Source organism: Chiloscyllium plagiosum, unplaced genomic scaffold (assembly GCF_037043375.1).
Source record: "Chiloscyllium plagiosum isolate Xiang-an unplaced genomic scaffold, Cpla_swu_hap1 HiC_scaffold_11, whole genome shotgun sequence".
Classification (NCBI taxonomy): domain Eukaryota; kingdom Metazoa; phylum Chordata; class Chondrichthyes; order Orectolobiformes; family Hemiscylliidae; genus Chiloscyllium; species Chiloscyllium plagiosum.
The window spans coordinates 71,652,765-71,678,200 of record NW_028270149.1 but is presented as its reverse complement, the minus strand read 5'-3'; the positions used below and the strand labels follow the sequence as shown (position 1 = coordinate 71,678,200).

At 38.0% G+C, this 25,436-nt stretch overlaps 1 protein-coding gene across 4 annotated transcripts in view; it reads right to left on the bottom strand.

Moving 5' to 3' along the window:
- Positions 1–25,436, bottom strand: part of lrch2 (leucine-rich repeats and calponin homology (CH) domain containing 2) — a 163,324-nt gene that overhangs the window by 60,950 nt on the left and 76,938 nt on the right. For 3 of the 4 annotated variants that reach the window (XM_043704469.2, XM_043704471.2, XM_087992162.1), the window contains exons 7-12: positions 24,975–25,062; positions 16,528–16,639; positions 13,319–13,431; positions 7,339–7,403; positions 5,430–5,537; positions 4,708–4,785 (exon numbers count right to left, since the gene is read on the bottom strand). In XM_043704469.2, coding sequence (XP_043560404.2) covers positions 4,708–4,785; positions 5,430–5,537; positions 7,339–7,403; positions 13,319–13,431; positions 16,528–16,639; positions 24,975–25,062 — 564 coding nt within the window. The remainder of the gene's footprint in view (positions 1–4,707; positions 4,786–5,429; positions 5,538–7,338; positions 7,404–13,318; positions 13,432–16,527; positions 16,640–24,974; positions 25,063–25,436) is intronic. The other variant, XM_043704470.2, reaches the window with a different exon arrangement.

Here is a 25,436-nt window from a genome sequence, read left to right as displayed (position 1 = left end):
GGACAAACTGAACAGAGCATGCACTGGAATTCCTACAAGCCTGGCATTCAAACCAAACTCCATCAATAAACACATCAATTTGGGCCCCATTTACCAACCTCAGAGAAAGAGCTGGAAATGATATCACACACCTTAAGAAACCAAGACACATACATAGAAAGTGGGATAGAATACCAGCATTTCAGCGGAGGCTCACTGATGTTACCTAACATGGTGGCGAAATGCCTGAAAAGAAACCTTCCAGCTCAGCAAGCAAACTTACACCTGAACCTCAAGCTGAGCTACAAATCTTCTCAAAAATCGCAAATAATACTCAGCTTTGTGCTGAAATGTAATCCTACATTTGACCTAAAAAGCAAACCTATACTAAATTTTATCTCAATGCACAAGTATTGTATTTTTTAAAATTATCAAAACATAGGTATTAAATAACTGTCAACCAAGTAACCAAATTATATTTGTATAGTGCTTTCACAAAATGAAACATTCCATGGTGCTTCACAGGAGCATTATAAAACAAAATATGACAACAACCAATGGAAGGAGACTAGGTAAATGATCAAAGACCATATCAATAAAGAAATTAAAGAATGTTTGAAAGAAGGAAAGTGAGGGAGAAATGTGACTGATGTAGTGAAGTGAATTTCAGAGCTTAGAATCTGAGCATCTAAAGACAGGGTCATCAATGGTACTGCAACTAAAACCGGGAATTCACAGATGCCATACAAGATAGAAGGAACATCCCAGAAGCAATATGTCGTATATGGCAAGGAGGGATAAACTCAGTAAAACCATAATCACTACTAAGGTAGTGAGTAAACTGTTGGAGTGACTGGGTCCTGATGGACCGCATCCTCAATCTTAAAAGAAGTGGCTAAAGAAACAGTTGATTTTAAAGTTGATTTATTTTAGAGTTTTTCAAAACTTTCTTGACTCAGGGACAGTCCCATGAGATAGCAAATGCACCTGTTTTATTCAAAATGGGAGGGTCACAGACAGCAGGAAACTACAGGTCAGTTAGCTTACTTCCATCATAGAGAAAATATAGAAACTATTAATAAAAATGTTATGGCAAAACCCTGAGATGAACTCAAGGTAATCAGGCAGAGTCAACCTTTTTTCTGTTAAAGGGAGATCATTTTTGATCAGTCTATCAGTGTTCTTTAGAGGTAGCATATACCACGGATAAAGGGGCACTTTATGGATGCACTATGCTTAGATATCCAGGTAGTATATGATCAGATTCCAAAACAAAGGTTATTGTGGAAAATAAAAGCTCATGGCATGTTGGCACAGACAGAAGATTGGCTGGCTTCCAGAAAGCAGAGAGTAGGTGCAAAGGGCTTGTTCTAGGTTGGCAAATTTCAAAAAAGTGGTATGGCCATTGTTGGGATCTCTACAGTTTAATTTATATAAACATGAAGGGAATGAAGGTATGTTCCTGAATTTGCTGATGACGTAAAAGGTATGGAGGAAAGTAAGTTCAGAGGATGTACAGACTTTAAACTGTATTTCTCTTCATGCACTGCCACACCCGCTGATTCTCTCCAGCATTTCCATTTTTTGTTACAAAATGGTACAAATAGGTTAACTGAGTGTGCAATGATGTTGCAAACAGGGTGTGATATGGTAAGATGTTAAACTGTTCTATTTGGCATGAAGATGCTTTTTAAAAAGCATGCAATCTAAATGGTGGGAGATTGCAGAACTCTGAGGTGCAGAAGAATCTGGACCTTGCTAAAGGTTAGTACGCTGTACTACAGGTAACTAGGAAAACAAATAGAATATTATCATTTATCACATAGGCAAGTGAATACTGAAATAGGGAAGTTATGCTTCAGTTGGATGGATTTCTAACAATAAAATCCTGGTGATCAACCTTGGTTAGGAGATAATACAGTGGGCAACAGTTATACAGCTGAAATTTACTTAGATTTTCAAAAGTTCTTCGACAATGTTGCCCATAATAAATTATAAGGATCATGCTGCATAACGCATTGTTGGCTCATTTCAATTTAGAATACAGAGATGGAATGAAGGTGGCAGACTGACAGAAGGTGGGAAATGCTACTCCATCAGGATCAGTGCTAGGACCATTACTATTCACAATTTGAACATTTAAATCCAAGAAACACAATTTCTAAATTTATAAGTGATAAGACTGGGTGCATAATCAAGAGAAAGTAAATTCCAGAGGAAGTTTCTCAGAATGATCCAGGAAATGAAGGGCTTCTCAAAAGGAGAAACCCTGGGTCTGGTCTCGATGGAATTTAGAAAGATGACATTGAAACTTACAGAATACTGAGAGGCCTGGATAGAGTCGACTAGAAGATATTTCCAATAGTAGGAGACTAGCTCCAAAAGGCACTGGTTCAGAGTAAAGGGAAGACACTTTAGAAATGAGATGAGGAGAATTTCTTCAGCTGGAGGGTGGATAATCTGTGAAACTCATTGCTGCAGAAGTTTGTGGAGGCCAAGTCATTGAGTGTACTTAAGATGGAGATAAGGGGATCAAGGCTTAAAGGGAGAAGGCAGGAGAATGAGGTTGAGAAATACATCAGCTAAGAATAAATGGTGGAGCAGACTCAATGTGCTGAATGGCCCAATTCTGCTCTGATATCTTATGATCGAAGTTACAAAATAACGATAACAAACTTGCAGAATGTGAAAACATTAGACAAATGAATTCAGCACAGATGTGTAGTGGTGTACTTCTGTACGAACAGGAAGTCCCTTATTACATGGAAAGAGCAGGCCTGTTGGAAGAGGAATAAAGAAATCTCAAAGTACAGAGGTATCAATCACTAAAAGTTGTGTCCCATGTTTGCAAAGACATTTTAAAAATATAAACCAAGCACTGGGCTTTATTTCCACAGAGACAGAATTGAAAATGAGTAAGTTATGCTAAATCTTTAAAAAACATTACTAAAGCAACATGTAGAATACTGCATGTAGGTGGCTATATCAATAAAAGGATACATAAACATTGGAGAGGTCCAGAGAAGATCGAGAGGAATGGTATTACAAACATACAGCAAAGCATATCACAAAACAATCAATCAACAGGGTGGGTTCTCTTTTCTGAAGAGAAAGCTGAAGAGTGACACAAGAAAAGATATTTAAGGATACAAAAGATTCTGATAAGTGTGAAGAGATAATTTTCCATCTTGTGGAAAATAGCATAACTGAAGGCATCAATATAAGGTACTCAAGAAATCTAATAGGAAATGCTGAAGTAACATTTTTACACAAAGAGCAGTGAGAAAACAGAACTCATTACCATTAGTAGTTTAAGCAAATTGTGTAAATAGGGTGAGCTGGCAAGTATGAGTGGGAAAGGAATAGATTGATGCAATGGTGCTTTGAGAAAAGGAGAGAAGAGAGGAGGCTTGGACAGAGCATAAACAGCAGTATGGACTAGCTGGGTCAAATAATCTGACTGGGATGTACTGCACAGAAACAAAGTCATGAAAAGAAAAGATGGTTAAAATGTTACACCTGAATCAAACAGAAAGAACAAATGTAAAGCATTTTACTTCAAGAATTACAATCACAGCTGGCTGACACAAACTTGAACTGCATCAGTAAGGAAGCAGGTCCCACAGTAAATTTATAGAAAGGAACTGAAACACTAAAACAGGTACTAGAATACAGTAAAGGTTAATACATTCTAGTTCTTATACTGCATGCAGAATAATATACCAGCTGATTTAGTTCTTATACTGCATGCAGAATAATATACCAGCTGATTTAAAAGTCCCAGGAAATTGACAGTATGGGTTCTTTATCTTCAGAAGCCTCATTCAAATATATCATCTCTGTAGACAGAATCCCTAAAATCACACTTTTTACATCAACTTGGAACATATAGCTTTAACTACAATATATAATCTACTTAACCAAATCAACAGAAATGAAACAATATGGAAAGTGCAAGTAGTAACAAAAACACAATAGACACTGCTTATTATCAATGAGAGATTTTCGGGATTCTGATAGTATTAGTGAGCTACTGTTTATGTGATGCAGACTCTAGTTTTCGTTTTAAGCTACAGCTGGCCTAATTAGGTGCAACAAATAAATACCATGACCTGTGCTTAGAGCGTCCCAATGAAAACACTGGATGGTTCAACATTCCTACGGTTAAATTAGAGCTTAACACACTAAAATACACTTCAGCATCAGCCTAAGTAAGATCTATAAGACTGGGAGAAAAAAAAACTTTAGTGAAATAGGTGTCAATGGAGATAAAATGAACTCTAATCTCCAATCTTCACTAATAGTAGTAGTAGCTAACTACATATGCAAACCTAGAAGGCACAGCACATCAGATTTCAAAAGATTTGAAATCTTAAAATGCGAGGTATTGAATGACAAATCTGCACGAGAAGGTGCCATCAGATGATACCATACCTTATCATACTATTATTTGTCCAGGATGCATTATTTATTCCCTTTATTTTTGTTGACTATATACAATTTTAGTAGGTAAGTAGCATTAATGGAACAAGATCAAAACACAAAATCCATAATGGCAATCCTAAGAAAACTTCGTGTGGCACTTTCCAAAGATGAGAGATCCTGGGCACAATTTCATATTAACATTACGTGTGCCAGCTGAATATAACTGTTTTAACACTTGCTTTGAAATTTTGCACAGTGGTACAAAAAAGCCACTTCCATTATTTTGTTGCTCTATAAATGTACCTTGATCCTGGTCCTGCTGCCTTTCTTCTCTGGACAAAGTTTTCATTGAATGTTGCTTTAAATGTTAATGGTCTCCGTCTGTACTCAAACATCATGAGCATCAACCATCCCAGTGAGAAACATCCCAGTGTGAAACAAGGAAGTAAAAGGTATTGGGAAAGCATATGGAAGTTATTAGTAATAATATGCAAAAGGAAATCAAGTCTTGGTATTTGATATTCTAAAAACAAAACTGCCACATTTGGCGATATATGAAAGAAGAACACAAAAGGATTAGAAAGAAAGATTAAAAGAAGAATTTAAAAGAAGCAGAAACATGCAAGAGAGAAAGACAAGATTATTTAATCTCATGGTCCCAATCTACAGATTTACAAAATGTTATTTTCAGGATACCATCTAAATGAAACTATAATATTTAAAACTGCACCTCACTGCCTTTACAATATTACCTTTGAAAAACTGCATACAGTAAAAATGTAATGCCTTCTACAAAATCTTTTATATAGTCTACTGCTGACAACTTGAAGATACCACATCATAGTGACTTGAGTTAGGTATTGTAATTAAGTGGGAATTACTCAATTATCAAGTAATTTGCATCAGGCCACTTCAAATTCAAAGTAGACAGTATATTTTAATTAGTCGTAATGGTGACATAAATCATGTTACTGCATCTAAATAGTTATAATTTAAAAATTGAGAAGAATAAAGATTAATTCTACCTGTTTTGTGGCTCTTGCTGCAATAATTGAGCAGCTATTTTACGCAAATCAGTCACTTCCTTCAACTCATCCTCATCTCGAATCATTGTCTGCAAATCCCTTGAAGGCCTGCAATTTCATAATAAAGTAATGTTACTTTGAGGAAACATCTACAGAAAACACATTTTTTGAAAACAACATGACCTTGAGCAATAAAGTGACATGTCCTTAATTTTATCTACTCCACAATTTAACAGTAATACTTGAATTCATCAGAAATGCTTTTTTTCTTGGAAGTCATTTTTATTGATGTTAAGGGAACTTAGCTGGATTATGAAACTTCCACTGAAGTCAAACAAATAGTAAACGTCTAAAAGTCTTAGTTTTATTTTTAAATGGAGACAGATGGGTCTTGTAACATTCAGGGCAATACATTTTACAGAAACCACCATAAAAAGTGCATTTTCTGAGAATCCATCCAACTGGAGCATACAGGAACTTCCGCAAGATTCCAAACAAGCATAATAGAAGTTGGAATGCTGGTGGAATTATTTTAAGAAAACAGTAATGTGGAGATATAACAATTGTAGCAATTCACTGGATGCCTATGAAAATAAATTTTGCTGCAAGTGTTTTCCCCCATTACAACATTTCTTTCAAGGCTGAAATATTTGATGCACTGTAAAACATTTTTGGGTGGTCCAACAACAGACAAAATGCTCCAATTAACCGTTTCTTATACTGGGATTAGCATGGATATTTGAACACAGACATTTCAGGAACAGCTAGAATTTTTGGCTTTTACCAACAAATGTGAAGGCTGGCTGGACAGATCAGGCTTGTAACCACTGGAATTTAGAAAAGAAAGCAGCAGCATGACTGTGACACAAGATCCTCAGGGATCTGAAAAGGGTGCATAAGCAAAGAATATTTCTTCTTGTGGGAGAATCCAGAACTGACGGTCACTGTTTCAAAGTCAGGGGTCACACATTTAAGGCAGACATATGGAGAACATTTTTCTTAGAGAGGGCCAGGAGTCAAAGAGTGGCAGCTGAGACAGAGTTCAATAGACTTTTGATAAGAAAAAAGGAAAAAAGGTTATTGAGGGACAAGCAAGAATGCGATGCAATCAGCCATACGTTTGACAGGCCAAGTGGCTTACTCCTATGCCTAAATATTGTATTGTCACATATCCCAATGGCTTTGCAAAACGAGAAATGATCAAAAATAAAAGGTGATTAGTGGTCAGGAACCTTTCTAGAACTTGGGAAATTCCACATTATCTCAACTTCTTGGTCAATTTGTCTGAAATTTTAAAAAAAGGGCACTTCTTCTGGCAAACATTAAATATACTCAATGATTGTAATGTTTGCCATTTTATACAAAGTGAATCTTTTAAAGTATAATATGCGGTTAAAACTACTTACAGACAAGAACAAATGTGCGTTGACATTTAATTTTTCAAAACAATAAAGCAAATGAGTATTAAATTGATTAGAAAATGCATTTTTTTCCTCAAGACGTCCTTTCATAGGTAAAAGAGCAGTGTTAACATTCAGTGTGCACCAGAGTTTTCAAAGAACAATTCACATCTCATCAATTTTTGTCCCAAGTTTCTCCTTCAAGTTTAACCAAAGCTAATGTGCTTCAATTACTCTGTCATGAAATCCTAAGCAGTTATTGAGTAATAAAGCTTTACATGTCATCTGTTTCTTTTACCAAGCACATCAGCAACTACATTTAAATTGCAAAGCCCTCATCTACTTTCTTAATTACTTCATTTAAAAAAAACAAAATCTCCTAAAAGTCTGTTTCAAGTATTTAATTAATTGAAATACAGTAACTATTTTCCAGGTTTGAAGTAGATAATGACTTCAAGCTTGGATATCTCTCGTTATTTTTGCAGTTTTAAGTAAATGCATGCTCATACCGTGGTTCATCTCCCCAGTTATTATCTTTTGCAAGCTGTGATTTTTCAGGCAACTTTCCTCGTTCCTGAAACAGAACACATTACTGAAATCAGTCATCACTGCCACCCAAGCTATATTTTATAAGGACATTAAGTATGAAACCTTGTGAAATCATCACTCACCAAATATTTTCAGGTTACTACGTGACCACAACACACCTTTGAAATTTCAATATACAACTTGAATTCAAATTCACAGGTTATATTTTCAGTTAAACTAACCTAAGAAATTTTAAGAAAAAAACTATGTAAACAATAAACAGATCTCAAAACCCTTCAACCGCAGAGGCTTCCAACTATTTCTCTATTTTCAGGGTCAACATAATAAACATATTCCTAATTATCAAACTGCAGAATGCCTACTCATGTTAGAAATACGACTTTGAATATGAAAGGGAATGTCTCGAAATTCAGGAAGAGCTTCAGCTGTCCAATGATGTGTCCCATATGCATTACCTGCCCCTCAGCAGGAATACCCGATCCAGCTGTTATAAATGAAAGAAAAAGGTGAGACTATTTTTAAACAGAAGCAAACTATGCCTGAAAAGTTATTCTTTGAAGGACGCTGATAAAGGAAATAAGATTCATGTGAGGTGCTACATTGGAAGCTGTTGATAAAATCAAGACAACTTGTATTAAATGAATGCTGCAAAATAAATTTGAAGCTCTTTAAAAAATAGGTTGAAGGATGTTTTTCAGATTGGACAGAAATAAATAGTGGTGTTCTTCAATGGCGAGTGGTGGGATCAAGTGCATTTAATATTAAAAACAATTTGATATCAGATAGCCAAATTTAAGCATTTTCAAATCACTCTAAATAGGAAGCAGGATTAACTGAAGTGGCACACTAGTGGCTTTAGAGGAGAATCACAGGTTAGGAAATTGAGCCAAGTTTTAAAGTTATAGTTCAATGGTGAAAGGGAAGCACTACATTTTGAATAAGGAAACATTAAATTGTAGAAAAGGGTTAGAAACAGCAATGTTGAGAATCATAGGTGATCACATTTAAGGTGTAACATTTTGGTAAGACAAACCAAGACAGGACTTACACTGTTAATGGTAGGGCTCTGGGAAGTGTTGTCAAGCAAAGATATCTCAGGATTTAGGTACATATCCCCTTGAAAGTGGAGTCACAGGTAGGCAGGGTAGTGGAGGCAGCATTTGGCATGCTTGCTTCAATCGGTCAAAGCATTAAGTATACGAGTTGGGGTGTCATGTTGAGGCTGCACAGGTTTTTGGTGAGAACACTTTTGGACTACTGCAGTTTTAGTCGTCCTGCTATAGAAAGTGCATTTTTAGATTGGAAAGAGTGCAGAAAAGATTTACAAGGATGTCACTGGGACTACAGGTTCAGTTATAAGGAGAAGCTGAATAGGCTGAGAAATTTTCCTACTGGAGTGTAGGTGGTTTGAGGGGTGACCTTATAGAGGTTTATAAAATCATGAGGGGCATAAATAAGGTGAATCGCAAAGCTCTTTTCCTAGGGTAGAGAAATTCAAAATGAGAGGGCATAGTTTTAATATTAGAAGGAAAAGATTTAAAAGGGACCTGAAGGGCAACCTTTTCACAGAGGGTTGTGCGCATATGAGATGAACTGCCAGAGAAAGTGGTAATTGTGGATATAGTTGCAACATTTAAAAGACATTTGGACAGGTACATGAAAAACAAAGATTTTTAAAGATATGAGCCAAACACAGGCATATGGGTCATTTAGTTTGGGAAACTTGGTCTGCATGAACAAATTGGACCAAAGGGTCTATTTCAGTGCTGTATGACTCTCTAAATATTTGCAAGTTAAAGTTAATAAAGTTAATTAAAGTTAAGTAAATGTGGAAATGTACATGTGAAACCTCAGGAGATGCGCAAAGTGTACAATGAATATTTCTCCTCTGTGTTTACCGTGGACAAAGACAAGATGACTTTGAAACTTGGACAAGTTAGTGGTGATATCTTGGGAACAGTCCATATCACAGTAGAAGTGGTGTTGGACATATCAGAATGTTTGAAGGTGGATAAATCTCCTGGTCCTGACCATATAAATCAAAGAACTCTGCACAAGGCTAGAGAAGAAATTGCAGGGGCCCTGGCTGATGTATTTGCATCATCGATAGCCATGGATGAGGGCTTGGAAAACTGGAGGGTAGCAAATGTTGTGCCCTTATTCAAGGAGTGCTACAAAGAAAAACATGGCAACTATAGACCTGTGGTAGGTAAATTACTTGAGAAGATTCTGGGGGATAAGATATACATGCATTTTAGAAAGACAGGGTTTGATTAGAAGTGGTCAGCATGGTTTTGTGTGTGGGAGATCATGCCTCACAAATTTGTTAAGAGTTCTTTCATGAAATGACCAGGAAGGTTAATGAGGGCAGGGCAGTAGACGTGGTCTATATGAATTTTAGTAAGGCCTTTGATAAGGTTCCACGTGATAAGGTGCTCTGGAAGATTAGATCGCAAGGAATCTAGGAGGACCGGACAAATTGGATACACCATAAGCTTGATGGCAGAATGCCTGTCAGACTGGAGGCCAGTGACTGGGCGGTCATTGCAGGGTCCACTGTTATTTGTTATCTAGAACAATTATTTGGATGAGAACGTACAATGCGTATTAGTAATTTTGCAGAGGACACTACAATAGGTGGTATGTGGACAGTGGGGAAGATTATCAGAAATTGCAGCTGAACCTTGATCAGCTGGGGAAGTGGGCTGAGAAATGGCAAATCGTGTTTAATATAGATAAGTGCAAGGTCCTGCATTTTGGAAAGTCAAATCAAGGTAGGAGTTTCGTGGTGAATAGTAGGGCCTTAAGGAGTGTAGTGGAACAAAGGGACCTTGGACTTCAGGTACACAGCTCTGAAAGTGGAATCATAGGTAGAAAGGGCAGTGAAGGAGGAATTTGGCACACCAGCCTTCATCAGTCAGGGCACTGAGTACAGGAGTTGTGAAGTTATGTTGCAGTTGTACAGGATGTTGGCGAGGCCGCACTTGGGAGTACAGTATTGAGTTTTGGTCACCTTGCTATAGGAAGGATGTCATTAAACTAGAAAGGGTGCAGAAGAAATTTACATGGGTGTTGCCAGTCTGAGTTACAGAGAGAGGTTGGACAAGCTAGGACCTTTTCCTTTAAAGCGTAGGCAACTGAGGGGGATCTTGTAGAAGTGTATAAAATCATGAGAGACATGGATAGGGTGAACGCACTCAGTCTTTTTCCAAGGATTGAGGAATCGGGAACTAGAGGGCATCAGTTTAAGATTGGGGGAAAAGAATAAATGGAACCTGAGGGGCAATCATTTTTACACAGTGGGTGGTGCACATGTGGAAAACAGGAAGTGGTTGACGCGGATACATTAACAACATTTAAAAGGCATTTAGACAAATACATAGATAGGAAAGGTTCACAAGGATATGGGCCAAGTGGAGAGAAATTGGGTTAGGGTGGATGGACAGTTTAGTTGGCATGATTCTGGATTAGTGGTGCTGGAAGAGCACAGCAGTTCAGGCAACATCCAAGGAGCTTCGAAATCAACGTTTCGGGCAAAAGCCCTTAGTTGGCATGGACCAGTTTGGGTTGAAGGGCCTGTCTTTGTTCTGTAGGACTCTAGGATAAAACATTGTTTAAGGACAGATGTGCAAGAAGCCAAGGGGCTATGTTAAAATTACATAATCATTTATCAAGTCCTAACTAAAAAATTATGCCCTGTTATGGACACCACAGTTTAACATAGATGTTGAGACAATAGAAAAGAATGTAAAGTGATTCATTATGGGAAGTACAATGGGCTTTAGTTACCAAGAGATGTCAGAAAAATTAAGGCTTTTTCACAACAGCAAATAACTTAGGCGATCTGATTCAAATACCCAACATTTCAGGTTTAAGAGTTCGAATAACATAGAACATAGAAGAATACAGCGCAGTACAGGCCCTTCGGCCCTCGATGTTGCGCCGATCCAAGCCCACCTAACCTACACTAGCCCACTATCCTCCATATGCCTATCCAATGCCCGCTTAAATGCCCATAATGAGGGAGAGTCCACCACTGCTACTGGCAGGGCATTCCATGAACTCACAACTCGCTGAGTAAAGAACCTACCCCTAACATCTGTCCTATACCTACCCCCCTTAATTTAAAGCTATGCCCCCTTGTAATAGCTGACTCCATACGTCGAAAAAGATTCTCACTGTCAACCCTATCTAAACCCCTAATCATCTTGTACACCTCTATCAAGTCACCCCTAAACCTTCTTTTCTCCAATGAAAACAACCCCAAGTGCCTCAGTCTTTCCTCATACGATAGCATGGCAGATTAAGTGATAAAAGTTGTCTGCAGTTTTTTTCAAAGCTATGAATTAATAGGCTTAAAAAAAAAGTGGAAAAAAAAACAATACAGAATGGTACCAAGTACACAGATTGTTTGGGGAACTGACATTTGCAGTGGGTCAACAATTCTATGCTTCACCTAGTGAAACGGGTTTTTTTGACGAGGCTCTCAGGCATCAGTAAATATTCAATAGTTCTAGGAGTCTGGGGCTCAACTTTATTTAATTTAATAGTCAATTTAATTATCCGTGAAAATAAGATAATGTAATGCTTAGACTGAAATCCCAGGTTGTTTTGAACAATTGGTGAAATATAAACAAATTATTCCAAGTTACATGGCTCGTGACTGACATGTAAAATTAGGACTTCCAAAACTTCCAGCTCAACTAAACAGATGTTGGATACAAAAAAGACTAACATCTGTTTAGATGAGCTGGAAGCTTTGAAAGCAAAGATTAAAAGATTTACCACAATTAATTTGCTGAAAGTATACTTGCAATATGAAGTTTTTAAGCAGGTTAATCATCATTAGGTTGCACGGTAACATATTACGCAAGGCTAAACAAGTTGTTCTAAAGATACTGAACAGTGTAGTGATTATGTGTTCTCTTTCAATTGTGGAGTCAAAGTTATAGGATAAAAAAGTCAGTTTCTAACAATTCACTACTATTCAAAATTGCTCATAATTCTAAACTACATGGACATTCTTCTATTTATTGAAATTGTAGGTAAAACGTGACTGGGATGGGAATGGAGAAGAAAAAGCTGTTATATTAATGCAACATGGGTGCTCTCAAGAGATTGAGTTAGTTCAGAGACACTGCTTTAAATATTCTGGAATATTGCACAAAGTAGGTTTAACTGTATTTTGCAGAACTAATGATATAAATACTGTGTATGGTCATGGGAGAAACTGGCTTGATTGATTAAAATCTCTTTTACTGATTCTGTAGCTTACTTTCATTCCAAGGTTTTGCAAATTTGCAAGTCAGTTAATTTTCTAATTTTCAGTTTAGGCCTATTTCAATGGCAAACATGCCTTTTGGTACTATTTCCCCACCTATTATTATTTCCAGACAATGCAAATTTTGAAGCATATATTTTTGCAACATCACACATTTACATTTGCAACTAGTTCAGAGAGCAAAACTGGGCAAAAGAGTGGATGTTATGCGTACAATAAAATTTGCAAACTACAACATTCTTTGAATTGTAATCACTTGATCCCCAAAGATTGTTCCATGGAAGCGTTTGTTGAGATTTGATAAAGAAAAACAGATGTCAAGAGTTAAAAAGATAAAACTATGTTTATGAAGGACAAAATGATTACGATATGAATTCTAACATAATAGGAAATAAAAATAGACATTGAGGAAACTCAGCATGTCTGACAGTTTCTGTACAGAAAAAGCAGGGGTAATGTTTCACGTCAAGTAACCCATTTCCAGTTCGGACGAAGGGTCACTCTGCGTCCTTTCCACATATGCCATTAAACCTGGTGAGTTTCTCCAACAATTTGTTTTTGTTTCAGATTTTCAATATTTGCAGTTCTTCGTTTTATCTAATAGAATGGACATTGTGAAAATCCACTCAACATTACATCAGTTGCTTCTGTACACTTACTTTTAAATAAGTAACAAATGGAGGAATTCGATGAACATCTCCAGCTTCAGATGGTGGTGTCTCCTCCTCATTTGCATTATCAATCAAGTCTAAATGCTCTTGATCCAATGAGGCTAAAATAAAATTTTAAGACGTTGGAAAAAAATGTTTTTAAACATCTACTTGTGTGGAATCAAAACATTATTACTGAGAAAATAGTTTATTCACAAGTCTGTAAGGCATTTGCCTTGAAAACAAAACATCACAATGTTAATTTAAAACTGGTACAAATTTCAGATAGTCGTTTTTCAAAATCCTGAATATTCAAACATTTCCAATCAGCACTCTAGCTTCTGCAAAAAGGATCTCTATCTTCTATGGGTTAGAGAGGTTGTCCAATTAAAAATTTGCACATTTTAAGCATAATTGAGAAAAACATTCCACATGATTTGCTGTTCTAGTCCCAACATCAGGGTCAAAATACACAATCACATGGAAAAGCCAATTAAAGAATGATCAGTCATCAAGTTTTGGATAAATTTGGTTGAGAAGAATGAATTACATGACCTGAAAGCTGACAAAATCTGAGATCAAGATACATAAGATGAATTTGGTCATTTCGCACTACATGGCCAGAGGTAGTTTTAAAGGAACAATCAACTTGAGGTGTAGATATAGGCAGTCACTGCAGAATTGATTATAAGTGGGCAAGAAGCCAACTAGGAAGATGGCAGAGATCCTGGAAGAGAGACATGGAGATGGCAGGGTCAGAGTAGAGAAGGTTAACAATCTAAGATAGGAACTTTGAAAACAAAGCAAATTAAAATCTAACAAGTAGTAAATCATAGAGCCATGCAAATCAGGAAGACTGCACATTTGGTTCAATTAGCTGTACAGAGACGAAGATACTTCCAGCATTAATTATTTTTAGGATCCTTGATCATCAAAAAAAATCTTCCAGGAAGCATATGCTGGAGGAAGAGAAGACAGGATTGGGCTTTGTTGTTATGAATTAGTTTTAAGTTTCTAAAATTCCCTTGATTAAGGGAATGTTCCAGTAGATTGGAAAATAACAAATATAACTCCCCTAATCAAAAAGGGAGGGAACCAGAAAGGAGAACTCGTAGCCCAGTGAGCTTAACATTTATCAAAGAGAAATGCTATATAGGCCTCTTGGATCGGTTGAAAGTAATTAGACACAGTCAACATGGTTTTGCGAACAGGAAATAGTGTTTGACTAATCTGTTTGAATTCTTTGAGGAGGTTTGCATCTCACAAACTTGAGGTTTTTTTTAAAAAATGGGGCCTAGGTAGTGTTGAAGAACAAGACCTAGAGACTTGGGTACATAATTCTTTAAAATTTGCATCGCAAGTAGAATGGGCAATCAAGGGGGCATTTAGCACACTCGCCTTCATTCCTCAGACCTCTGAATAAATGAGTTGGGATATCATGTTAAGATTATACCAGACATTGTTGAGGTCTCTTCTGGAATACTCTGTGCAGTTCTGATTGCCCTTTTATAGGGAGGATTTTATTAAACTGAACAGGATTCAGAAAAGATTTATCAGGAGGGCTTGAAATATAAAAATAGACTAGTAAGACTGGGACATTTCTCCACTCGAGTGTAGGAGGTTGACGGCCAACCTTATTCAAATTTATAAAATCAAGAAAGGCATAGATAAGGTGAATGATAAGGGCCTTATCAAAACTATCCGACATATTTTTAAGGTGGGAGGAGAAAGATTTAAAAAGGACATGAGGGGCAACTTTTTTTAAAAAAAAAAGTGGTTCATGTGTGAAATGAACTGCCCGATGAAGCGATAGATGCGGGTACAGTTACAATGTTTAAAAGGCAATTAGGTAAGTTCATGAGTAAGAAATATTTGGAGCAATTATGGGCCAAATACAGGTAGATGGGACTAGTTAAGTTTGGGAACATGATCAGTATGGACTGGTTGGACTGAAAGGTCTGTTTCCATGTTGTAAGATTTATGACTAACTAACAGAGTATAATCGCCAAATTTGCTGCTGATACAGAGATAGAAAAGCAAGTGGTGAAGAGAACACAAGGAGGTTACAAAAAGATAAGATTGTTGAAGTGACTGGGTAAAAATATGGCAAATGGAGCATAATGCGGGAAAATGTGAAATTTTCAAAGAATAAAAAAAGCATGTTACTTAAATGATGAGGGATGGCACAGCTGAGATGGAGAAGCATTTGGGTATATGCTTGAATCATGAAAAATCAGTATGCAGTACAGAACATAATTAGGAAAGCCAATAGAATGTTATCAACTATCTCAATAGAACAGAATACAAAGGAAAGCAAAAATGCTTTAGTTATACAGGGCACTGTTGAAACTGTATCTGGAGTACTCTGCAGTGTCAGTCACCTTACTTCAGGAAATATGTGAATTCTTGGAGGGCATTCAGAAAAGGTTTAGGAGATTAATACTTGGAATGAGAAAAGGTTGGACAGGCTAAGTGTGTCGAGAGTGTGGTGCTGGAAGAGCACAGCAGGTCAGGCAGCATCCGAGGAGCAGGAAGATCGACATTTCTGGCGAAAGTCCTTCATCAGGAATCAATAGCACTTTTGCCCAAAATGTCAATTTTCCCGCTCCTTGGATGCTGCCTGGCCTGCTGTGCTTTTCCAGCACCACACTCTCGACTCTAATCTCCAGCATCTGCAGTCCTTACTTTCGCCAGGCTAGGTGTGTGTGTGCTGGAGTCCAGAAGAATAGGTGGTGACCTGATAAAGAATCACAAATCCTAAGGGATCTTGACAGGGAAGATTGGAAAGGATACCTCTTCTTATGAGAAATTCTAGAACTGTTTAAAAGTGTTTAAAAATCAGGGTCATCTATTTAAAACTGAAATTAGTCAAACCTTTTCTCTTGCTGAAATAGGTGGTGGAGATGGAGTCCTTGAACATTTTTAAGGCACAAGACAACAGATTCTTGATAAGCAAGGGGCTGAAAGGTTATCAGAGGTTAGCAGGAAATAGAAATGAGGATATATTCCAATCAGTCATGATCTTATTGAATGGTAGAGTGGGTCGAATAGCTGAATGATAACTGCTCCTAATTTATATGTTCTTATAACTGATAGACACTTTATGGCATCTAGATCTCAATAAAGCTTACTTCAATAAAAGTCATCATCAAGGAAGCAAAGAGAAAATGAAAAAAAAAGTAGTTAAAATTTCAAAGTATAATCTGCAACATACTTACTTTTGAGAGAATTGGGTTTGTCCCCAACTAAATGATTGTCTGATTTTAGAGGCAAATCCTTGGTTATTTCAGATACCTGAGAATGTAGGCTAATTGTATCATCATCTGAGGGCTAAACAGAAACATAAACATAAGAACACTTGCCAAGGACAGAAAATTAGGATTAGTTATTATAATTTTAAATAGCACTATGTAAAAACTGAATTGAAAATTAACAAAATGAGAGATGTCTGTCTACAATCATGAATTACTCTCATTTTTGTGATAAAATATCAAGACTATTGTTTCTAAATCAAATCCAGTTAGCAACCAAAGCTTTGCTTAGTATCTGCACCCTCCCTCCACAAAATCAAAAGATATAGGAGTAGCATTAGGATATTCAGCTTATCAAGTCTATGCCAATATGCAATCATGTCTGATATGTTTCACAACCCCATTCTCCTGTCTTCTGCCCATAACCTTTGATCCCCTTATCAATTAAGAACGCACCTATCTTCATCTTAAATACATTCAATGACTTAGCCCCCATAGCCTCCTGTAGCAAGGAGTTTCACACATTCACCACCTTCTAGCTGAAGAAATCCCTTATGCTTTCAGGTCTAAAGGGGCATCCTTTCACTCTGAGGCTGTGCCGTTGGGCCTAGTCACTCCTACAAGTGGAAATATCCTTTTCATGTCCAATCTATCCAAACCACTCAGTATTCTGAAAATTTCAATGAGATCCCCCCCTTCATTCTTCTAAACTCCCTCGGGTACAGATCCAGCATTCTCAACTGCTCCTCATACAACAAGCCCTTTATCCCTGGGATCATTCATGTATACCTTCTCTTGACCCCCCCCTCAATGACAACACATCCTCCCTGAGATACAGGGCCCAAAACTGCACACAATACTCCATATGCAGTCTGACCCAGAGCCTTATGCAGCCTCAGCAGTACATCCCTGCTATTGTATTCTAGCCCTCTTGAAATGAATGTATCTGCCTTCCTAACTGCCAACTGAACTTGCATGTTAACCTTAAGAGAATCCTGAACTAGGACTCCCAAGTCCCTTTGTGCTTCAGATTTCTGAAGCCCTTCCCCATTTAGAAAATAGTTTATGCCTTTATTCTTCCGACCAAAGTGCATAACCCTCATACTTTCCCACATTGTATTCCATCTGCCACTTCTTGGCCCACTTTCCTAGCCTGTCCAAGTCTTCTGCAGCCTCCCCACTTCCTCAATGCTACCTGCCCCTCCACCTTTGCGTAATCTTCAAACTTAGCAACAATAATCTCAATTCCTTTGTCTACATCAATAATGTATAATGTGAATAGTTGTGGCCCCAACAGTGACTTCTGAACTCCACTAGTCACTGGCTACCATCCTGAAGACGACCCTTTCATCCCCACTCTACCTTCTGCCAGTCAACCAATCCTCTATCCATGTCAGTACTGTGCCCTTAACACCATGGGCTTTTATCTTACTTAGAAGTCTCCTATGAAGCACCTTGTCTATCACTAACAACTTAATCCACATTTCCAATGTATCTGAATACAATTCTCCTCTACTCTCCTTGGCAATCTAGCTTTTGCCACTTGTCAAACCTGCAACACATTCAGAACACTGCTGTCAGGGTCCTATATTGCACCAGGTCCCATTAACTCAAATTTTTCCCTCTTTTGCTGCTAAACTCTGAAGCCAAATTGTTAGGGCCAAGTCTTTATCCCTATCTTCGAATAACAAAAAATATTCAAGTGGTCTCCATTCGACATAGGGCCACATATGGATCCTCCTTTCCTGTGAGCCCGAATTGTTTATTAATGGAAAATCAACACCTAACCAACCCCGTAGTTAGTATGTCTGTGTTCTTTGGAACACATGTCCAAATGAACACTGCTTTGTTGCTGTTCCCACTTGTTATATCTTTTAGAAACTTGGTTGATTAAACATTTCAACTGGCTCTGCCACCCCTTCCTAACTTATGCTGATGCATTCTCAAAAGGAGCACCATCAAAAAATATTTGTGTTGTCAAAGTTGAATGTACAAAGCACATTGAAGACTCAAGGTATTCAAGATGCTAGACATCTCAATCCCATAAATGGAAAATGGCCTCCGAAAAAGACTTTTAATGTTTCACTTTTGTCCCACAACGGGAAATGGTAAAGCTGTATTACATTACTACAGTACAAACTGGGATCTGAGTTGCTAACTAGATTAAAATGATATGATAAAAATAATTCCCAGCTATTTTGTTTTTATTTATTCATTCCCGGATTGTGGTCATTACAGGCTACACCAGCATTCCTTGCCTAGGAAACTCAACTAAATCACTGAGCAGGTTCACAGTACATAGCAGTATGTAATTTAATGCAAACTGATATTGAATTAGCTGAAAAGATACAAGAAAGCCATTATGACACAATGAAAAAGTTCACCATCACAGTACTCTATACTTCTGAGTTAACAGAGAAAATATCAATTCAAGCTCTAAGAGTTTCACTTCACATTATACTGTTTAATGGTGATACTATCGGAAAATAAAATAAAGCAGTTTTGCCAACTACTGGTGCTGACAACCCCTCACACGTGCATGCAATTCATCAAACTTACGAGCCATACAAAACCATTGAACATTTATTCATAAGTGGGATAGAAAAATGCTGCAGCACATCTAGTATTATTTGCAGAGAGAAAAACAAAATTAATAGTTCAGGTTGACGACAGAGCCATGAAGGATCTTTTGAAATCTAGCTTCTTATGGAATCTAGTAAAATGAAAGAACAAACTTTAGTTTATGAGACCTTACTGTGCACAACAAGATATGGGATCTGTTTCAGTCAGATTAACTGGGGGGATAACGTAGAAATGTAGAATAAATGTAGGACACTAGGAGAGTTTACTTATCCTTTTGCAGCAAGGGCATGCAGTCGTTATACCCACCTAAGAGGGTAAACGGACTGTCAGATTATGGTCTCATCCAAAAAACAGTACCAATGATGTAGATTTCCTTCAACATTGAACTGGAGTGTCAACCTAGACAGGGTGGGGTCTGTGACTCAGTGGTTAGCACTGCTGCCTCACATTGCCAAGGTTCTGCGTGCAATTCCAGCCTTGGGCAACTGTGTGTGGAGTGAAGTGGGAGATGGCACGGGGCAGGATGACATTAGGCACACGGGCACACAAGATGGCCGCTGAGTCATCAGTTGGCCAAGTGACACACAAGATGGCCGCCAGACCACAATATGGAGAGATACAGCTGAGCAAATATAGACACTGCGTGGGCCACCAGAATGCCAGCACAATGCACTCACAACCTAGTTGATTAGTTTAAGGCAGGTGGGGGAGAGAATACACTTGGGTAATGCACACTGCCCACTGAAGTGTCTGGGTCCAGCCAACACCTTTGATAGAAATGCTAACAGCTTCATACGGACTCAATACAGAGTGATAATAGCTAGGGATGCAGTAATCATCCTTCTCATGAAGAGCGATTAGCGTCCATTACCACAGAAATGGATTTCCGTACAGACATTGAAACTGAATTTTTGCGCTGAAACTGACAATGATCGCGCTGAAATTAACAAAGTCTGCACTGGAACTGACAATGAGAGCACTGAAACTATTAATGATTTTGCAATGTTTACCATAAACAAACAATGTTACAAAAACAATAACCTCATCACTTACCTATTATTACAAAATGTATAAAAGTATCTTGGCTTGTGCTCCAGGTTGAGAGAAGAATCGCAGCTGATCACTGATCTGTTGGTCTCTCTCTCTCTCCCCGGAGCTCTGGTATTTCCTTGTACAATGAGCTGTCATTGAACCCCGATTCTGACTCCAAGGCTGGTGATTTTTCCCACAACAGAAGTCTGCACATTTCTCATGTCTGCATGGGCTTCCTCACACAGTTCAAAGATGTGCAGGTTAGGCGGATTGACCATGTTAAATTGCCAATAGTGTCCAGGGATGTGCACACCAGGCGAGTTAACCATGGTAAATGCAGGGTTACAGGGATCGGGTAGGAGGAGTGAGTCTGAGTGAGATGTTCTTTGTAGGGTTGGTGTGGACTTGATGGACTGAATGGCCTACTTCCATATTGTAGGGATTCTATAATTCTCTTCCATTATTCACTCATACCTCTGAAGATAGGACTTGAATTCGTTTATTCATTCATGGGAATGAGGGCATCTCTGGCTTGGCCAGCATTTATTGCCCATCCTTAATTCCCCAGAGACCAATTAAAAGTCAACCGAATTGCTGTCTGGAGTCAAATTAGGCCAGATGAGGTAAAGTTGATAGTTTCCGCCCCTAAAGGACATTAATGAGCCAGATGGGCTTTTTGAACAATCGATAATGATTCATGGTCATGATTAGACACTTACAATTCTAGATATTTTTTATTGAATTCAGATTTCACCATCTGCCATGTGGGATTTGAACCTGGATCTCTAGATTAACAGTCCAGCAATAGTTCTCAACCTTCTGGCTAAGTTGTGAGAGTGCTGTCACCCGGCCAAAATTGCTAACGGTTTTGAAGGTCAAAATACTAAAAAGAAATAGATTTTCTTGAGAAAAATTAAGAAGTTATAAGTAGTACACTTGCTTTATTGTGATTAAAGTTATTCACTTTCCTTGAAGGGAGGAAAGTTCTGCATTGAGCACTGCTCTTTAGATTACCATTTTAGATAAGTATCCCAAGCTTCCTGTGTGGAATGCTCTTCCACAGAGGAGTGTGGAGGCCCAGTCTCTGGATTCATTTAAGAAAGAGTTGGATAGGACTCTCAAGAATTGTGGAATCAAGGGTTATAGAGATAAGGCAGGAACAGGATACTGATTAAGGCTGATCAGCCATGATCATATTGAATGGTGGTGCAGGCTCGAAGGGCAGAATGGCCTACTCCTGCACCTATTGTCTATTGTCAAATCTTAGACTAATTACCTGGAATTTTGCCTATATATCCTTGCAGTGAACAACTGTTCGCAATCCTGGGCATACTCAAAATTATCAGGTGGAGAAGTCAAAGCTTTGGGTGTAACCCTTCTTTAGGACTGTAGACGAGGAGGAGGCTGGAAGAATTCAGCAAGCTGGGCAGCATCAGGTGGAAAATTCAACGTTTTGGGTGGAACCCTTCTTCAGGACTCACCTCTACCTTAGATTCCAGATTCTGTAGTTGTTTTGTCTCATACATAAAATTATCAACATCCTGACTCTAACCTTGCCAATATGGTAAGCACTAAGTACAGACTAGATGTTTCCCCAGTTGTCGAAAAAAAGGTTGTTTCAGTGAGCTATAATCACCCAACCTCAACTGGTTCAGAGCAGGAATGAGGAGGACCTGGAAGAAAACCATTCCTTGGTATGGCTATGAAAGCGAGTTCAGTAGTGACGAGAAAATATACCAGATGAAAATGCTAAAAAGTTGCATAAATAAAGGAATACGTTTCCTATAATAATTGGAACATGAAGTATTGATCATCAGATTATCATCAAAATGCAGTTTTACAAACAAATCCCAAATGGACTATCCTTTGTATCAAAATATTACCTTAATGTTTTTGGAATTTCTCAATTATATTTTCATTTTAAACATTGTCACATCGCTTAGAAAGGCTACAATGAATGGAAATTGCATTTCTCATTTATAAAAGACACTGTAGAGAACTTGCAAAGCTGAATGTCTGTTTGAAGAGCTAAAAAAAAAAGTAGAGCTGAAAATGTGTTGCTGGAAAAGCGCAACAGGTCAGGCAGCATCCAAGGAGCAGAAACATCGATTCTCCTGCTCCTTGGATGCTGCCTGACCTGCTGCACTTTTCCAGCAACACATTTTCAGCTCTGATTTCCAGCATCTGCAGTCCTCACTTTCTCCTAAAAAAAAAGTAGAGAAAGCACAAAGAGCACAAACGGCACCAATTCTCTACTGCCACTTGCTGGACATGTCCGTCAAAGCAAGATTAGAATGCACAGTGGAAGGAAAGGTGCAAGAAAAATTATGTTGCTGTAAAGAATACACTTAAGTTTGATAACTTCTGCCAAAGAAATTGCCATAGTTACACAGTTGATTCTACACAGAATTACCCTGCGAGGAGGCTGTCAATTGGCTGACAATATCTGTGCCAACTCTTTGAAAAAGCTATCCGTTTAATGCCATATAATTGATGGTGCCTGTAGCCCTGCAATTATTAAACTATCTTGAAATCATACTGTCCAAAAGTGCTCATCCTCATTTCTCACTAAAGCAATAGAAGGCTTTCCAAAGCCTGAACGCAGTATCAGTCCATTGACCTTTCTTGGACTTCAATCAAGGACCCCAACTTTAATGGGCATCAATGAAAATCTTAGGGAAGATGGCAGGAATTCTAGAAAGTGGCAAATGCTTGTGTGTCAATAATGAAGGGATCAAGTTCATGGACATGCATGGCATATGAGATAACTAAATTAATAGCTTAGTTATGACTAAGCTGAAAAGATTAAATTTGCCAAAACAATCAGTGCAAAACTTACAAAGACATGCAGCACCAGGTTATGTTACAAATACGCACAAAACAGATAGGAGTTTTTTATGAGCCTGTGAACTCATTCGATCTGCTTTCTACAGTTTGTTAGGGTCCGTTGCAGTACTTGTTATTCCTCCACACTTCCAAAAAAGTTCAGAGTCACAAATAGCAAGTCAAAACACCATTCCTGTAATAATATAGCCAGACATACCATAACAGCACGTTACTAAGATTGACAAATTCAGAAGCTGTATTCTTTCTGCTGTTACTGTGTTACATTCAGGAAAATGCATATATACCTGTCTAGGCAAGTTGAACATGAATTACTGCAGAACAGCATTTGACAGAGTGGCATCAAGGGTGCCCAATCAAAACAGGGGTTAATAAGATTCAGGGTTAATTCCTAACTAGACTCAAATAGCACAAAAGAAAGATGGTTAAGGTTGTTAGAGATCAATCATCTCAGTCTCAGCACATTGCGTGGGATTTTGTCTTAGTCATGTCACAGGCCTGGTCATCTTCAGCTGCTCGAAATTACCTCATGTTCCAACACAAGGGCAAAGGTTGAAATGTTCTTTGATTACTGCACAATGTTCAGCACCCTTCACTACAGTTCAGATACAGAATCAGAGCACCCTGATCTGCAATACCATCTGGACAACATCCAGGTGTGGATTGACAGGCAGCATGCACATCACCTAAGTGCCAGGCAATTAATATCTTGAACAAGGGAGTCTAGTCATCGCCCTGAATCACCCATGACGACATCTTGCAGGTTACCAGTGACCAGAAACTGAACTGGACCACTCATAAGTACAGTGGTTACAAGACAGGTCATAGGTTAGGATTTCTACAGCAACTGACTCACATCCTTTCTCCCCAAAGCCTGTAACTTCTGAGAGGAGGTGGTCTGGAACGTAATGGAATACTTCCCACTCGCCTGGACGAGTGCTGTTTCAACAACATTGAAGAAGTTCGACACCAGGACATAGCTGCCCACTTAAATGACTCTGATCAACCACCTTGAACATTCACTTTCCGTACCAGACTCGGAGCAGCAGCAATATATGTACACTTTACACGGTACACAGTAGCAACCCACCCAGGCTCCTTTGACAGCACCTTACAAACACATGACTTTTTCAATCTAGAAGAAAAGGGCAGCAGATACATGGGAACACCATCATTTGCAAGTTCATCTTTAATTCATTCATCATCCAAATTTGACACAATATTGCTGTTTCTTTACCCACACTAATCTTAATCCTTGAACTCCCACCCTAACAGCATTAGGAATTTCCTTTAGCTCAGTGGATTGCAGAAGTTCAAAAGGTCAGTTCACCACCACTTTAGGCTATAAATACTGGCTTCCTCAGCAACATACACATGGCCTGACAAAAATAATTACACAGGCTACTTCATTTATCCTCTAATATAAAATTAGAATTCACAGTAAACTAACATTTTGTAAAAAAAAAACAAAATAAAATATTTGAATTCTGTTATGTGTTTTCCCTCCATGCAGGAGCTGAAAAGAAAAAGTCCACACTTGAACGTGTTAGGGTAAGCTACACATTCAGGACTCTGTTGCAATCATTGGTTTTTACCACTCTTTTGATTTGTCATTACAGGCTAAGTTAACCTAATCTACAGTATGCTTGATACATTTTTATATCAATTTTTTGACCTGCAAGATAAACATCAGGACCCAATGAACCCAATCAACTGTATAATAGTGCGCTGGGTTCCCAATGCATACTTATGTTTGACTTCTGGTCCAAAGAGCATTAATAGTATTTAAATGAAAAGCATTATTTCTGTAAAGGAACAGCAATGATAGACCAAACAGAGGTTATTACTACATAAAATCAAAATCTATGCTAAGGTCAGTGCACACTCATCACTGAAGACAGGAAGTCATTAAGAAAAGAAAATCTGTGCTATATTAAATGGTCAGAAAAACTCACTTCAGTTGTAGACAACCGCTTATCACCATTATCACTACCAATACCAGAGTCAGGACCGTGGTTTTTCACTGGATAAAAGTCTTCCATGCTGAAAAATAAGGGAATATTATAGCCATATAAAATAGTCTGTGCAAAATAAGATCATCCGTTTCATCTAAGGAAATTTTAGCAAGCAAGCAAAAATTCAGAATAGTGACAGAGTTTTAGTCCAATCTACAATTCATTCCATGCACTGACAAGTGGATGTGCCAACAAATTTCTGCAATATTATACACTGCACTTTCAGCTGGCTTGAATTTCTTTTATTTGCTTCTGCTGGCAAATGCCTACCTCTCATTTTAACAAATGTTTAGAAACTTAGATTATTACATTAGACTTCAAAATGTACTTCATCATGATGACTAATTATTTTGTACTGCACATTGTGTTTTTGGCATTTACCACTGAAACTGAAAGATAAAG